This window comes from Lethenteron reissneri, chromosome 72, assembly GCF_015708825.2.
Source record: "Lethenteron reissneri isolate LAM-NWPU_2019-01 chromosome 72, ASM1570882v1, whole genome shotgun sequence".
NCBI lineage: Eukaryota > Metazoa > Chordata > Hyperoartia > Petromyzontiformes > Petromyzontidae > Lethenteron > Lethenteron reissneri.
Window position 1 is genome coordinate 2255290 of NC_083850.1, and position 16514 is coordinate 2271803.

General features: G+C 44.1%; 1 protein-coding gene across 1 annotated transcript in view; it reads left to right on the forward strand.

Annotated features, from left to right (window-relative positions):
• The window catches only part of LOC133361317 (zinc finger protein 91-like), a gene marked incomplete at its 3' end in the record, with an annotated part of 1159662 nt that overhangs the window by 892608 nt on the left and 250540 nt on the right, over positions 1-16514 (forward strand). The window contains exon 6 of the mRNA XM_061580255.1: positions 6762-6778. Within this exon, the coding sequence (XP_061436239.1) occupies positions 6762-6778 (17 nt within the window). The remainder of the gene's footprint in view (positions 1-6761; positions 6779-16514) is intronic.

Sequence of the window (16514 nt, forward strand, 5' to 3'; positions counted from 1 at the left end):
GACATCTGGTGTTGTGATGAGAGAGACATCTGGTGTTGTAATGAGAGAGACATCTGGTGATGTAATGAGGGAGACATCTTGTGTTGTAATGAGAGAGACATCTGGTGTTGTAATGAGAGAGACATCTGGTGTTGTAATGAGAGAGACATCTGGTGATGTATTGAGGGAGACATCTGGCGTTGTAATGAGAGAGACATCTGGTGTTGTCATGAGAGAGACATCTGGTGTTGTAATGAGAGAGACATCTGGTGTTGTAATGAGGGAGACATCTGGTGTTGTAATGAGAGATACATCTGGTGTTGTAATGAGGGAGACATCTGGTGATGTGATGAGAGAGACATCTGGTGTTGTAATGAGAGAGACATCTGGTGTTGTAATGAGAGAGACATCTGGTGTTGTAATGAGAGAGACATCCGGTGTTGTAATGAGAGAGACATCTGGTGTTGTGATGAGAGAGACATCTAGTGTTGTAATGAGGGAGACATCTGGTGTTGTGATGAGAGAGACGTCTGGTGTTGTAATGGGAGAGACACCTGGTGTTGTAATGAGAGAGACATCTGGTGTTGCAATGAGAGAGACATCTGGTGTTGTAATGAGAGAGACATCTGGTGTTGTAATGAGAGAGACATCTGGTGATGTCATGAGAGAGACATCTGGTGTTGTAATGAGGGAGACATCTGGTGTTGTAATGAGAGAGACATCTGGTGTTGTAATGAGAGAGACATCTGGTGTTGTAATGAGAGAGACATCTGGTGTTGTAATGAGAGAGACATCTGGTGTTGTAATGAGAGAGACATCTGGTGTTGTAATGAGAGAGACATCTGGTGTTGTAATGAGAGAGACATCTGGTGATGTCATGAGAGAGACATCTGGTGTTGTAATGAGGGAGACATCTGGTGTTGTAATGAGAGAGACATCTGGTGTTGTAATGAGAGAGACATCTGGTGATGTAATGAGGGAGACATCTGGTGTTGTAATGAGAGAGACATCTGGTGTTGTAATGAGAGAGAGATCTGGTGTTGTCATGAGAGAGACATCTGGCATTGTAATGAGGGAAAAATCTGGTGTTGTAAGGAGAGAGACATCTGGTGTTGTAATGAGAGAGACATCTGGTGATGTATTGAGGGAGACATCTGGTGTTGTAATGAGAGAGACATCTTGTGATGTCATGAGAGATACATCTGGTGTTGTAATGAGAGAAACATCTGGTGTATTCATGAGAGAGACATCTGGTGTTGTAATGAGAGAGACATCTGGTGTTGTAATGAGAGAGACATCTGGTGATGTCATGAGGGAGACATCTGGTGTTGTAATGAGAGAGACATCTGGTGTTGTAATGAGAGAGACATCTGGTGCTGTGATGAGAGAGATATCTGGTGTTGTGATGAGAGAGACTTCTGGTGTTGTAATGAGAGAGACATCTGGTGATGTCATGAAAGAAACATCTGGTGTTGTAATGAGGGAGACATCTGGTGTTGTAATGAGAGAGACATCTGGTGTTGTAATGTGAGAGACATCTGGTGTTGTAATTAGAGAGACATCTGGTGATGTATTGAGGGAGACATCTGGTGTTGTAAAGAGAGAGACATCTGGTGATGTCATGAGAGATACATCTGGTGTTGTAATGAGAGAGACATCTGGTGTTGTCATGAGAGAGACATCTGGTGTTGTAATGAGAGAGACATCTGGTGTTGTAATGAGGGAGACATCTGGTGATGTGATGAGAGAGACATCTGGTGATATAATGAGAGAGACATCTGGTGTTGTAATGAGGGAGACATCTGGTGTTGTAATGAGAGAGACAACTGGTGTTGTAATGAGAGAGACATCTGGTGATGTCATGAGGGAGACATCTGGTGTTGTAATGAGAGAGACATCTGGTGTTGTAATGAGAGAGACATCTGGTGTTGTAATGAGAGAGACATCTGGTGTTGTAATGAGAGAGACATCTGGTGTTGTAATCAGAGAGACATCTGGTGTTGTAATGAGAGAGACATCTGGTGTTGTCATGAGAGAGACATCTGGTGTTGTAATGAGGGAGACATCTGGTGATGTGATGAGAGATACATCTGGTGTTGTAATGAGAGAAACATCTGGTGTTGTCATGAGAGAGACATCTGGTGTTGTGATGAGAGAGACATCTGGTGTTGTAATGAGAGAGACATCTGGTGTTGTAATGAGAGAGACATTTCGTGTTGTAATGAGAGAGACATCTGGTGTTGTAATGAGAGAGAAATCTGGTGTTGTAATGAGAGAGACATCTGGTGATGTCATGAGAGAGACATTTGGTGTTGTAATGAGAGAGACATCTGGTGTTGTGATGAGAGAGACATCTGGTGTTGTAATGAGAGAGACATCTAGTGTTGTAATGAGGGAGACATCTGGTGTTGTGATGAGAGAGACATCTGGTGTTGTAATGAGAGAGACATCTGGTGTTGTAATGAGGGAGACATCTGGTGTTGTAATGAGAGAGACATCTGGTGTTGTAATGAGAGAGACATCTGGTGTTGTAATGAGAGAGACATCTGGTGTTGTCATGAGAGAGACATCTGGTGTTGTAATGAGAGAGACATCTGGTGATGTAATGAGGGAGACATCTGGTGTTGTAATGAGAGAGACATCTGGTATTGTAATGAGAGAGACATCTGGTGTTGTAATGAGAGAGACACCCGGACTTGCTGAAACTATCTCTAAAGTGACATCAGAGCCTGTGATGGAATCTGTCGCAGGGTCAACATCGGCAGTTGTAGTCCATTGTGGAGTAGCAGTAGAAGCGGTCAATGGCGAGACTTCAGTTGGATGTGACTTGGTCAATGGGGAGAGGTCAGCCGGAGCAAAACCGGCCGTTGCCGAGTCCACGTCTGTGCTCGCTGCTGCCGTGCTGGTGTTTTCTTCATACTTGTCGGTGGCGTCTCCGTCATCCATGACGGTGGCCGTGGTCGTCCCAGTGGAGTCCATGCTGGGGCCAGGTCCTACCTGGCCCGTGGAACGTTTAGTTTGTTGTCCCGCAGTGTTCAGTGGACCGGTCGTCGTCGTGGTTGTCGTTAATGATGGTGATGAAGACGGAGCGGATGATGTTGAAATAGACATGGGGCTTGTCTCATATTCTTCCGTGCTGACGTACTCATTCTTCTGCTCCCTGAAGTCCGGATTGCGGTCGTTGACCGACAGCAACACTTCTTTGGGCTTTCGAATGACCTCACTTTCCTCTCCCTTGGCTTCAAGAATGCGGTCTCCCCCTGGTGGAACAATATGATCTTCCCTGGGGCACGTGACATCGTCGTGTTTTTTTCTGGGTGGAACGGTGTCAACGGAATCTCTTTTGTCTTTCACAATGGAGGCTTTGTTATCACCATCTCCTTTCCCTCCTCCAATGAAGGCAGATCCCTCTGCATGGTGAACTTCGCGCTCTCTCCCACTACCGCCACCCTCTGCATGCCATCGAGCGCCGCAGAATTCTTCTGTGCTACCGCCGCCATCTTTTCTGCAGCCGTTGGCAATTTCTCCATTCTCTTTTCCCACGAGGGCTAAGTTGGGTGCCCCCTCGTGACAGCGGATGCCGGGATCTGCCTGCCCAGCTGAGGAGGAAGCCTGGGCAGTGGGAAGGCAGCGCTCACTGTCGGGAGGTGACTGCCGGACGCACGCGCAGGGGCTCTTCCCTTGGGCTGAGGCTGAGTGGAGGAAGCAGGGCCCCAGCGAATCGCATATTGAGGCGCTCCACACGGAGCCTTTCTCACACCAGCAGAGCGTCATGCCGGCCTCCTGCACGCAGCCTGTGGGAGGGAGAGCGAAGGGTTGGGAGGGAAGAGGAAAATATTTTAACGCTGACCCATGGCTTCAACACCAATGCACAGCATCAATGTTCACCCACAGCCTCAATGCTGACTTTTCTCATCAAGGAGCATAAACCATAATCACGCAAACTCCAGTCATCCTTGCTAGCAGCAGCTTTTGACAAACCCTTGAACAAAGAGGGTCACCACATCACACACTTTTGGATGCACTTCTGCGGCCGTCTGGAACGCTGTTACGTCCAATATTAGGAAGCCACTGAACCTATGCATTTTGTATTTAAGTTTAGACGAATTCTTTAGAACTGCTTTTGGTCTTTGGTTCTTTTCGGTTAAGTCACGTCTAAAAATAAAATAATAAATTAAAATAAAATAGTAATATGTTATTTTAATTTATTATTTTATTTTTAGACGTGACTTAACCGAAAAGAACCAAAGAATAATTCCTGCAGTCACGAAAGCTCCTAAATTAAGATTGAACTGCTTTTGGGTTAAGTTTATTTATCCTGGGGTGTGTGTAAAATACACTTTCGTTTTGAACTTGAATACATAGATAAGTGAAAAAGATAGATTGTCTACTTATCCATTCCAAAGTCGTAGTCCTTATGTGGCTGCAGGTCATATGAAATAAAGTATCAGTTCATATGAAAGGAAATCATGAACCATGTGAAATTAAGTCGTGGGTTGTTTAAAATGAAGTCACGCACCATATGAACTCAAGTTGTGAGCAGTGTGAAATGAAGTAAAAAACAACAGGTTCCCCAAACCCTGTTCAATAGAAATAGAGGTATCATTACTCCAATTGTCTATTATTCGCCTGAAGGCCTCTTTAGGCGAATAATAAAGTCGAAATTTTGGTTAACATGTGGCGCATTTTTGGCATGAATCTGCCTCCCAAAGCACCATTACATTTATCATGAAGAAAAAAACAATTATTTCCAGCTTAAAATATATATACAATTAAAAAGCAAGTTGTGGCTTCATCATGCGACCTCCTTTGCCAGTACTAAAATATGAGAATAGGGTTTCCCCTTTTTTCTGGCAACAAAACAGGTGTTAAGATATTAAAACACCAAACTGAAACCTTTTACAAGGAATCATATCTGCATTCACCACAATAATTGTGGTCAGAATGCAAACAAAATCATACTTTGATAATATATGCATTGTCTTTTAAACTGATTGGTCCACACCAGAAACAGCTATCTTTAGAGCCTAGTCTTAAACGGTGTTAGACCAGAGGACGCCATAAGGCGTACAGCACAAAGACAAGCAATATCAGAGTAATAAGAGCTCCGGGTGAGCAGCTACATCATTCTCACACGTTGTGGCTGTGAACAAACATGCTCTGTTAATATATGCGTAGTCTTTGAAAGAAAGTAAATGGTTTTACCCTTTAACCCTCTCTGGCAATAAACCAAGCACTTTCAAAGACAATATATTATCAGAGGATGTTTGTTTGCATGTTTTGCCACAAGTACATGTGGTTATTGCAGACTTGATTCCTTGTAAAAGGTTTCTATTTGGTGTTGGAACATCTTAACATCTGCTGTATTGCAAGAATGGATAAAATCCATTCGTATTTTTCAAACTTTGATACGAGCAAAAAACAAAGGTCCCGTAGATATGTGGCTGTGGGTTAGTTGTGGTTGAGTTAGTTGTATACCTTAATTACATACCTGTGTGCAGAGTAAAAACTTGTGATGGTATCTGAAAGAGGAAAATACACAGTTATTAATGCATAAAAATGCATTTGATTGAGGTGTCCCATATGTCTGAGTGCTGAGGCAGTACTGCTGAGATCCTTGGTTCAAAACAGGCCAGCCAACTGTGGTGTGAGTTGGTTTATCTCAGCCCAGTCACCATTGATTCACATAGAGACCCACAAGCTGGCATAGACACACAAACAGACCCATAGCGATCCAATGACTCACACCCAATGAATTTTGGGCCTGCACAATAATACCTCTAGGTGTCTTGACTTTTGGCCCACCTTGTATATATATTTTCTCTTGGGTGAGTCGGTGGGTGAGTGGATGAGTGGGTGAGAGAATGTGTGAGTGAGTGAGTGGATGAGTGGGTTGGTGAGTTATTTCTTGAGTAGGTGAGTGCGTGAGTGAGTGTCCTAACTTTTGGGGGACACCATGTTTAATAATAAAGCTATGTATCCTGGCTTTTGAAACACCCTGTTCAATAACCCAATGTGTCGTAACTTTTGGGCCTCCCTGTATAATAACAACCATATGTGTCCTGACTCTTGGGCCACCCTGTATAATTATAACCCTATGTGTCCTAACTTTTGGCCCACCCTGTTTAATAATAACAACCCATATACGTCCTGACTTTTGGGCCTCTCTGTATACAAGCAGACCTCTTATAGCGCTGCCTACTATAACACTGTTTCGTCATAACACTTTTTGTCTTGCGTGGATCAGCCAAAATATGGAAGAAAGTAGGTGTGTCGTTGCCCGTGTGGTCGTGTCTCTGCCCATATATTTTCGAACCTGAATCTCGGTGTCTATTGTATTGAAACTGCTCATAGTTGATCCGACAGCCACGTTGTATTATCGATTCATCGAGGGTAAATCACTGCATTGATTAATTGCCAATCCATAGATCAAGTAATCCCATTGGTTGATATAGCTTCCCACAGAATGTGTGTTCACGGCAGATGGTGGTAAATCTCATGCAAGCTCCGACCAAATCCACCGGTTTATGAGTTTTGTTTTTTAAATGCTTCGATATATTTATTATGTGTACAGTATCATTATTAAGGCTATAATCAATACGCAAATAAATCCCTCCTATATTGCCCTGGTAAAAATATAGTGCTGTTGGGACGCATCTCCATATGAACATTCTTATAATGACCTCGTAAAGCGCTGTTTTGTATAGTGCTCCATTTACCAAGAACGCATCCTGAGCACTGTAGGTGGTATGCCTGTATATATTTCCCATTTAACGCCACAGTTTGACCAACGTAAGAAGTACAATCCATGATGATCAAAAGAGAGACTTCACTGACCATGAGCGTGAGCCCCAGGGAGAGGATGCACGCCTTGAAGTGCCACGACTGGATTCCTCGAACCCTCATCGTGGCTTCTTCGCTTCAGCTTCTCAATTGATCTGATCAGAATGTTCTTCAACGTCTTCACCGGTGATGGATATTGTAGTTGATGTGGTGGTGGTGACCGTGATATGTGACCGGCTCTGCAAAGAGAAAGATTCAGCACGTATCAAGACGTAATTCATCATAACCCTATATATCCGTGTATCTAAACTGGCTAGAGCCTCCAGTAAGACACGTGTCTTCTGTGTGTGTGGCTTCCCGCACGCTAAATCCATCCCATATCATCAAATATATCCAATATAGATGTATATAGCGCCTTATTCAAAGGTGCTTTATAGAAATTCTACAAATTGTACATGAGATGATAGTGGTTGAGATAAAAGATTGGGGTTGTTTATTAAAAGTGGTGGTGTAACGAAATATCCCTCTCTCTCTAAACCCAAAGAAAGTGCTCTGCACGCACTGCGTCAAGGCGCTGCATTCTCAGGACCTGGCTAACCTAGGGCACAAAACAGAGCGATCACTTCTCTCCCCTCATTGTGACTGCCTCCAGGAGAAACAGATTTACAAGCCTCCGTAGCCAAAGCTGCGGTGACCTCCAGTGGAGGTTTGGCACACTGGATGGTGCCATCGGCCATATGGCTTAGCCAAATCTCCCCAGGAGTATCAGACCTGTATGCTTTCTGCGGTGCCAGTGAGGATCTGCCCCACTAGTACTTGCCCTGCCCGCGGCTCAACGTAAATGTTCCAGGCTTTTGGGGTTCATTTTCAGAAAACTGGCGGTGCCCTTCTACAAGAGCAGTTCCATATAAGGGGTGCCTTACTTGGTTATTAAGGCCACGATCTTGCAAATTTCGTCTGTGACCAAGCGAAGATGGCAGTTCACAATATCAGGACAAAGATGCTGCAAGATGACCACTTTGCGGTACCAGTGTTTAGGAGGAGCCTGCTCAAGGCACAGCTCCGGCTGGAGCACGCATATCACTCAAATGCCGGTGATGCGCGCGTGTTCTGCATTTCACCTTTTAACATGCTTATCCGTCGAACATGACGTGCACACTTGGAGCTGCATTTTTATGCGTTTTGGATCGAAATCAGCTCCAGTGCTATTGGTGCTGGTAGCAATGAAAGTGGGTTTTAAAGTCTCTAAACCAGCTAGAGCCTCAAGTAAATCACGTGATTCCTTGTGGCCACACCAACTCTGAGCCGCTCCCCTCTCCCCACCGCCACCCACTGTGAATAGAGACGCTGCTCCTCCTTCCCCGTGCAGCTTCCTTCTGTTGTTCGCTCCTTCCTCCCCTATCTCGTCTCTCTCTTCCCTTACCTCTAGTGACCATCATCACCTCTTATCATCTCCAACATTTTGGCCAAGCCATTCTTCCTCCTACACCTCCACCTCCGTCAACTCCACCATCTCCCTCCTCCCTTCTGACTGGGTTGGTGGCTGGAGAAGTGAGTAAGTGGATGGGTGGGTAAGTAAATGGGTGGGTGAGTAAATGGGTGGGCGAGTGAGTGGCTGAATAAATGTGCGAGTGAGTGAGTAAGTGAGTTAGTGGGTGGGGTGGGTGAGTGTGCGAGTAAGTATCTGGCTGAGAGTGTGGGTGGGTGAGTGTGTGTGTGGGTGAGGGAGAGAGTGGGTGGGTGAGTGAGTGTGTGAGTGATTGAGTGTGTGGATGAGGGAGAGAGTGGGTGGGTGAGTGTGTGAGTGATTGAGTGTGTGGTTGAGGGAGAGTGTGGATGGGTGTGTGGCTGGGTGGGTGATTGAGTGTGTGGGTGAGTGGCTGAGTGGGTGGGTGGTTGGCTGAGTGATTGAGTGGGTGAGTGGGTAATCGATTGTGTGGGTGAGTTAGTCACGAAGCTGTACATCTGAGAGTTCAGTGACAGGCCACGGCTAACGTCAGTGGTGAGTGCCACGCGAACCCAAACCTTCACCACCCCTACTCACAAACCTCGCACTGACCAGCGTGGTGAAGTAGAGTCAGTCACCTTGTCGCCTCCCTGCCGCGCCCCCCTCAATCCCACTATGACCAATAAGGTTCGCCGCGGTGTCTAGGAGATGTTGTCTCCCTCGCCTGGTATACAGGAGGTCGTGGTTTCTATCCCAACCCGACAATGCCAGCTGTACATTTGGAGTCTCCATGTTCCTCTCTCTGTCCCCGTGATGGTCGCTTTGATTTTTGTCTGGATGCTCCTTTTTTTTCCCTCCACATTTAGAATCAAATTCAATTGTTTAGAGTATTTGACGACTGCTATACATCACCAGATGGTGATGATGATATGCCACTTCGTTGAGGTATAATTTGTGGCAAGGTCACTTCTGAAAAAAAGCTAAATAGCTCAGTGGGAATTACCTAGTAAAATAAAACAGTTTAGTTCAGTTTTAGTATAACAGCCAGCAGTACATATTTTTAACACTGCCAAAGATCCCCCGTGTAGCCTTACCAGACGATTAGGACAAGTGCTGTTAGCGAGTAGCACCTATGAATGTTGGCACAGCATAGAGGTGGTGGGTGGTCAGCACCACGTCTGCCCGGCCGCCTTTGTTTCCCCAATAGCGATGGTTACTGCACATCACACCAGGTACTCATTGTAGGCTGAGTCGACCTAGGGGAGGCCCCAGGACTGGTTCAGATTATCGCTATCACTGGATTTGAGTAGGAATCGAACTCAGGTCGCTGGGTTTTGAAGCGCAGGGCACTAATCACTGCGCCACCTACTTACCCACTCACCCATTTAACTTACCCCTCACTCACCCACCCAGATACTCATTCACTCACCCAATCACTCACCCATTCACTCAACAAAGACAAAGATCCCCCGTATAGCCTTAACAGACTGTAGGGGCAAGTGCTGTTAGCGAGCACCTATGAAGGCCGGAACGGTACACGAGGGGGTGGGTGGCCAGCACCACGCCCGACCGCCTTTGTCTCCCTAGCGGCGATGTTTACACACCGCACCAGGTACTCATTTGAGGCTGAGTCGACCTAGGGGAGGCCCAGGACCGGTTCAGATAATCGTCACTGGTGTTTGCTGTGAGCGGGAATCGAACCCGGGTCGCCAGGTTCGTAGTGCAGCGCGCTGACCGCTACACCACGCTCACTCACACACTCACTCACACGCTCACTCACCGACCCGCACACCCATCCACTCTCCAACCCACTCACCCACTCGCTATAGACTCAACACACTCACTCAATCACTCACCTTGTTGCCCGCAGACCAGCAGCGGCTGACCCCAAACAGCTGTACTGATAACACTGTGCATCCGTCACGTTACTTACCTCTGTCCCACAGACCCACAGTCTCTGCAGATCGCACTCTGTGATTGGTCAGGAGAGATTTAACTGCAGCGTGAGGTTGCGTTGTCAGGATTGTTAATTGGCATGTGTTGTATTAATAGTCGCGTCTTTCTCTCTCACTCTCTCTATGGGCAGTGAAACTTAAACGATTACAAAATAGGTTCAAAGAAAATAACCTATTTACGTGACTTTACCGAAAGACCCAAGAATATGAATTCCTGCAGTCACGAAAGCTTTAAGTTAAGATTCTTTACGAAGTGGTTCATCACGTCGTCATTTATAGCAGCCAAATACTGTAAACGCATGTTGATTAAATTTTTGACTTAAAACTTTCGTGACTGCAGGAATTCATATTCTATGGTTATTTCGTTAAAGTTACGAAGATAGAAAAAATAATAACAATAAAATAATAAAAATGAAAATAAAGTGAATAAAAATACAAAATAATAAAGTGAATAAAAATAATTAACTTTATTTTCATTTTTATTTTATTGTTATTATTTTTTCTATCTACGTGACTTTACCAAAAGAACCATAGAATACGCATGTTCATTCTAAATGTGGAAGGAAAACCCGGAGGACCTAAAGAAAAATCCACGCGACAATGGGGAGAGAAAGAGAAAAAAATGCAAACTTCAAATAAACATAATCATAATAAAGGTTTTTGGGTCAGATCGCGTTATTTATGAATGTGTCATAACCCTCCACCACCCGACACGGCCAAACAGTAAAAAATGTGTCACGTTTACAAAAGACAAATAGTTCACTACTTTAGCCCACCGGTGTGCTGAAGAGTGAATCAACATCATTTACAATTTTGAGTACGACGTTTCGCTGGTAATTACATCCAGCATCATCAGGCAATTTGCCAGAATTGGGAAGCCCTCCACTTGCTCCCGGTCTTAAATAGAGCAGTAGGGTGACGTCATAATTTAACCAAATCTGGTGCAGTGATTTGAGGCAGAGAGGAGGGTATTGTAATAACATAATAGATTGGTAATCATTCAATTGTTATAATTAGCATGTGTTTCCCCTAGAATGAATTGTAATTGTAATATATATTTTATTTAATGATACGCTTCCAGGCCACACTAAGCCTGTAGCTGTCGGAGCGATTTAAGTTATTTGTATTTCTCTCAATTTCAACGGATTCTCTAATTAGTCTTGGCCAGTATCAAAATCAATTGAGTGGCCTTGTTGACAAGCATGCTCTGCCACTGCCGAGAGTTGTGTTTGAAATAATTTAATATTTCTTTGGTGTTCTTTTAGTCTTACGCTGATGTTACGTCCCGTATATCCAATATAGCATCTGCCACATGAACAATTAATCCAATATACACCTTCTGTTGATAATTTAGGCAATTCGTCTTGATTGCAAGATACTAGTTTTTTTCATTTTATACAGCACGTGTCAGGGTTGGGATCGAACCCACGAACTCCTGCATACCATGCGAGATATTTAACATCTCAGTACCGTGGCAGTGTTGAGTATGTAGGCATGCATGTATGTTGAACTTCTTTCACACCGTACATAGCCAACCGTTCTAATCAGTGGTGCGGGCAGTGTTGAGTCTAGGGCAGTAATAACCCAATGTGTCCTGACGTTTCAGCCACCCTGTTTAATAATAATCCTACATGTTGTTAATGGTCTCTGTACATATTTGGGTCTCTATGTAAATCTATGGGTCACGATGTAAGTATATGGGTCTCAATGTAAGTCTATGGATCTCTATTTAAGTCCACACGACAGACCATTTTCACATTTGCCATGGAGTGAAACAAGGATGCATGCTGGCCCCCACCCTGTTCACTTTCTTCCTTGCAGCAGTGGTCACATAAATGAGTGTAAATATATCGCTGGTGTCTATATACCAACCTGGAGCGACAGAAGGCTGTTTAATCTGGCCAGCCTATGTGCAACACCAAAAGTGAGAGAACAGTGCATCCAAGAACGTCTTTTTGTCGATAACACAGCCTTAGTTGCTCACAGCTGGAGTGGCATTCAAGAAGTCACTCACCGTTTTTCTGCTGAAGCGAATCAATTTGAGGAAAACAACACAAGCACGACTGAGATGTCGTTACAGCCATAAAACATACAAAATGTAATCGACAATCTCCCAGACATCTTTTTCAATGATGAAGTTCTCAGATTTGTGAACTCGTTCACTTCCCTGGAAAGAGCCGTGTCTAACGACAACTCTCTAGACACTGAGATCTCATTGTGCCTTCAAGCTGCATCTAAGGCATTCAGTTGCCTAAATGAGCATGGTATTAAAATGTCCACCAAAGTAAAGGTCGAGAGAGCAGTGGTAATTCCTGCACTACTTTACGCTGTAGAAACATTGCCACTATACCGACAACAGCTTAAGAAACTTACAGGCCTACAGCTGAGACATTAGAGACAAATCATGAGGATCAAGTGGCAAGACCGAACTCAAAGGAATGAGGTGCTGGCGAGAGCTGGGATTCCTAGCGTAGAGGCAATACGTTATACCTCTAAATTGAGATGGTCAGGGCACGGAACTCGAATGCCAGAACATCGGCATCCTAAAATCCTTTTTTACGGTGAACTCAGAGGGCAAGCCTATTCCTGGTGGCCAAAAAATTGTGCCACAAAAGACGTCCTTTAAAAGACACCTCAAGGCAGCCAGTATCAATGTTGACACGTGGGAGAAAATGTCAAACAACTGTAAGCATGTGCTGTTGTAGCCGACTCAGTCAAGAGAGTTGAAGTAAAAAGGGGAAATAACCTATCAGCATGAACACCACGAGCAGCGGCACAACACGAATCACATGCAGCAGACGAGCAGCAACTCTTTCCCAGTGCTGCCGATGCTTTCTGCTCAAGGGGCTAACCTCTCATCCTGCCAGTGTGCAGGGAATCGCTGCTGCTCGCTGTTCACTGCAGTCTATCAGTCTCTATGTAAATCGATGTGTCTCTATCTAAGTCTAGCGGTCTCTAGGTAAGTATGTGGGTCTCTATGTAAATGTACGAGTCTCTATTTAAGTCTGTGGCTCTCTCTTTAAGTGTATCAATCCCTATGTAAGTATATCGGTCTCTATGTAAGACTATGAATCTCTATTTCGTTTATGCGTCTCTGTGTAAGTCTGTGGGTTTCACAAAGATTCTCAAATACAAATGTTCCACGTACTGTAGAGCCTTAACTGTCCGGGCAAGTGTTGTTCGCGATTAGCAGTGCCTGTGAAGGCCCGCACAGCACACGGGGCGGGGGGCGGGTGAACAGCACTACGCCCGATCGCCCTTGTCTCCCTGGTGGCGATGTTTACACTTCGCACCAGGTACTAATTTGAGGCTGAGGCGACCTAGGAGAGGCCCAGGACCAGTTTAGATCATCATCACTGGTGTTGACCGTGAGCGAGTGCTACTCATTAACAGCATTTGTTCCAAATGTGGTTCAAGGTATGTGGAGGGGTATTTGTGTAAGTTGATGCCTCTCACACATAGGCACTCTGACTCACATGCAGAGGGGCAGCTGTGGGATGGTGTATGGTTGCCATAGCGTGTGCCAATGTTGTTGTCACGCCGTGGCGCTCTTATAACCCACAAATTTGCATCGCAACTACGTGCGGAATATTGGCTTCAAAGAACTTGACACTCCCTATTTCAACTGCTCTGCCATAATTTAACTTCTAAACACAATCAGCTCTGCGGTTTCAAAACAAAGCATGTCACTCATTAAGCCAAAAGCTACAGCCTGTCGTATCGACGGATTGCTTTGACAGTGGAGCAACTAAAACTATAAACTTATTTTACTTTTACCAGGTGTAAGGTCCACTGTGTTATGAGCTCTTATGTCAGAAGAGACCTGGCCACAAATTATAGCAACTTAACGAAGCAGCTTATATTGTGGGAATTTTTAGCAAATATGATTTTTAAAAATGTTTCTACAGACTCATAGAGCAAAATAGAGACCCACAAAGACCCAAATAGACCCATAGAGATCCAGCGACTCATATATAAGCATAGAAAACCGTACTGAAATTATTTTAGTTACCAGATAAAGCCCACTGACTTATTAGGATTTTTTTTAAGAAGTGATCTGGCGAGAAGTTATATCGGCTCAAGGAAGTGGCCTGTCAGCATCGTCAAGTGTGAATGTACATGCAGCAGCCACATACTCCACAAGCATGTTTATACAGACTACAGAGATTCAAAGCCCCATAGAGACCCAGAGAAACCCATAGAGACCGATACTCATAGAGACCGACACTAAAACATTTTATTTACCAGATAAAGCCCACTGAGCTATTAGCCCTGTATAATAATAACCCTGTATGCTGATATTTTGACCACCCTGTAAAATAATAACTCTCTGTGTCCTGGCTTTTAGACCACCCTTCATAATAATACCCAAATGTGATCAGTATGATGTTTGTATAACAACAATAACCCTATGTGTCCTGAATGATGCGTATGACCTGCAATCCACGTGTTCCCCGATCTACGCACCCCATACACAGCACGCTGAGTCTGTCTCATGTATTTCTAATTAATGACGACCTGTTTCTAATATCAGCGACGACGCAGTGATGCGGCCACACGAGTGTGGCACTTTTCCCACTATCAGTCACCGTGCTCACAGATTTACAATCAGCGGGCATGTTTGTGTGTGAGCAGATGCATGGAATGCTGGAAGGTCAATCAGTCTGAGCTCATTCATATGCTATAAATAATCATTGGAAGGACGTTATTAACCAGGTAAAGTCTTAACTGACTGTGATGTTTCCATTCTACCTGCCTACACTGTAAAAAATATCCGTAATTTTACATGAGAAAATACTGTATTTGCTCACGGAAAAATTACTGTAATAAAAATTTTAACGGAATATCCGTGAAATTACGGAGTAGTGCATTGTGGGATATCTCGAGGAGAAGGCGGGAAAGAGATTGAGAGCAACTCCATTTTCAACACGCAGCCATCTTTCTATTCCTCGGTTTTTGCTGGTAAGACTCTCTCTCTCTGGTCAAATGTAAAGGCATATGAAACACATATACTTAAATTATCATCGACAGGACTGAATATTTTGATGTTTTTATCTATAAAAAAAACAATTGAACAAAGGCCAGGACTTTTCGCTTTAAAGCTTTCGTGACTGCAGGGATTCATCGTCTTGGTTCTTTCGGTAAAGTCACATAGAAGGGAAATAATAAAATAACAAGTAAACCCGTAAAAACTAAGTTTTTCACTATAAATCCTTTATATGCGTGGCGGCTAGAGTCCTCTCGTCCTCTGGCTTGAGATGGCTGCCACCTATGGGTCAGATGATTGTCTGCCACCATTAAGCAATTGGTAATTAAATATTTAATTTGTTTTCCCTAAACAGTGTAAAATTTTGGAATTTTTTTTTCACGAAAATTAATTGTCACACAACGAGTCTGTGTGGAAAATGTCAGCTCGATTGGATCACGGGAAGTGGGTTAAAAAACGAGCGAAAGATTTGCACGGTCCTAAGCAAGCAAGCTAACTTAATGTAAAGGATTTAAAAATATATTCGCCTGCGGAGGACGCGGGGATAGATCCCGCGACCTTTGGCATGGGAAGCGAGGGCGCTACCAACTGCGCTACTCCGCCACGGCCTGTGGAGGGGTTACGCTCTGGGCTCTTACACTGTGACGTTCAGCCAAAGCCATGAATGAGTTCTATTTGAATATATGTAAAATACAATTTTTTTGCCTAAAAAGTGTAAAATTTTGGAATTTTTTTTTCACGAACATTAATTGTCTGGCACAACGAGTCTGTGTGGAAAATGTCAGCTCGATTGGATCACGGGAAGTGGGTTAAAAAACGACAGAAAGATTTGCACGGTCGTAAGCAAGCAAGCACGCAAGCAAGCAAGCACGCACGCACGCAAGCAAGCAAGCAAGCGAACTTAATATAAAGGATTTAAAAATAAAACATATTAAAATACAATTCCCACGACGTTTCGGCCACAACGCAAGCAGCCGTCCTCAGGTGAAGAACAGGTGCTCTTCTTGGAGGGCTTAACTACCTAATTTAACTAATTAGTGTTAATTGGACCATTTGAATTACTCTTATCGGTTCAGAAGGTGTTGGTCATTTTGGGAGACCTAGAAAACATGCTAGACTGTGGCTGCCAGGACCAGGGTTGAGAACCACTGCTGTGGAGGTGCAGCAGTGTATACTATGATGCTGGTTTGTTTAGACTTCTTTTCTAAGCCATTAAAGATTATCCATTGCACACACAATGTTCAGGTGCTCAATATGTGACTTTAGAAATTCCTCAGTCACTGCTTATTTAAGAAACTGGAGGCAGCATAGAAATGTGCATAATGCACAGTTTCTTGTGGATTTCCAACTTGTTGTAGTAAGT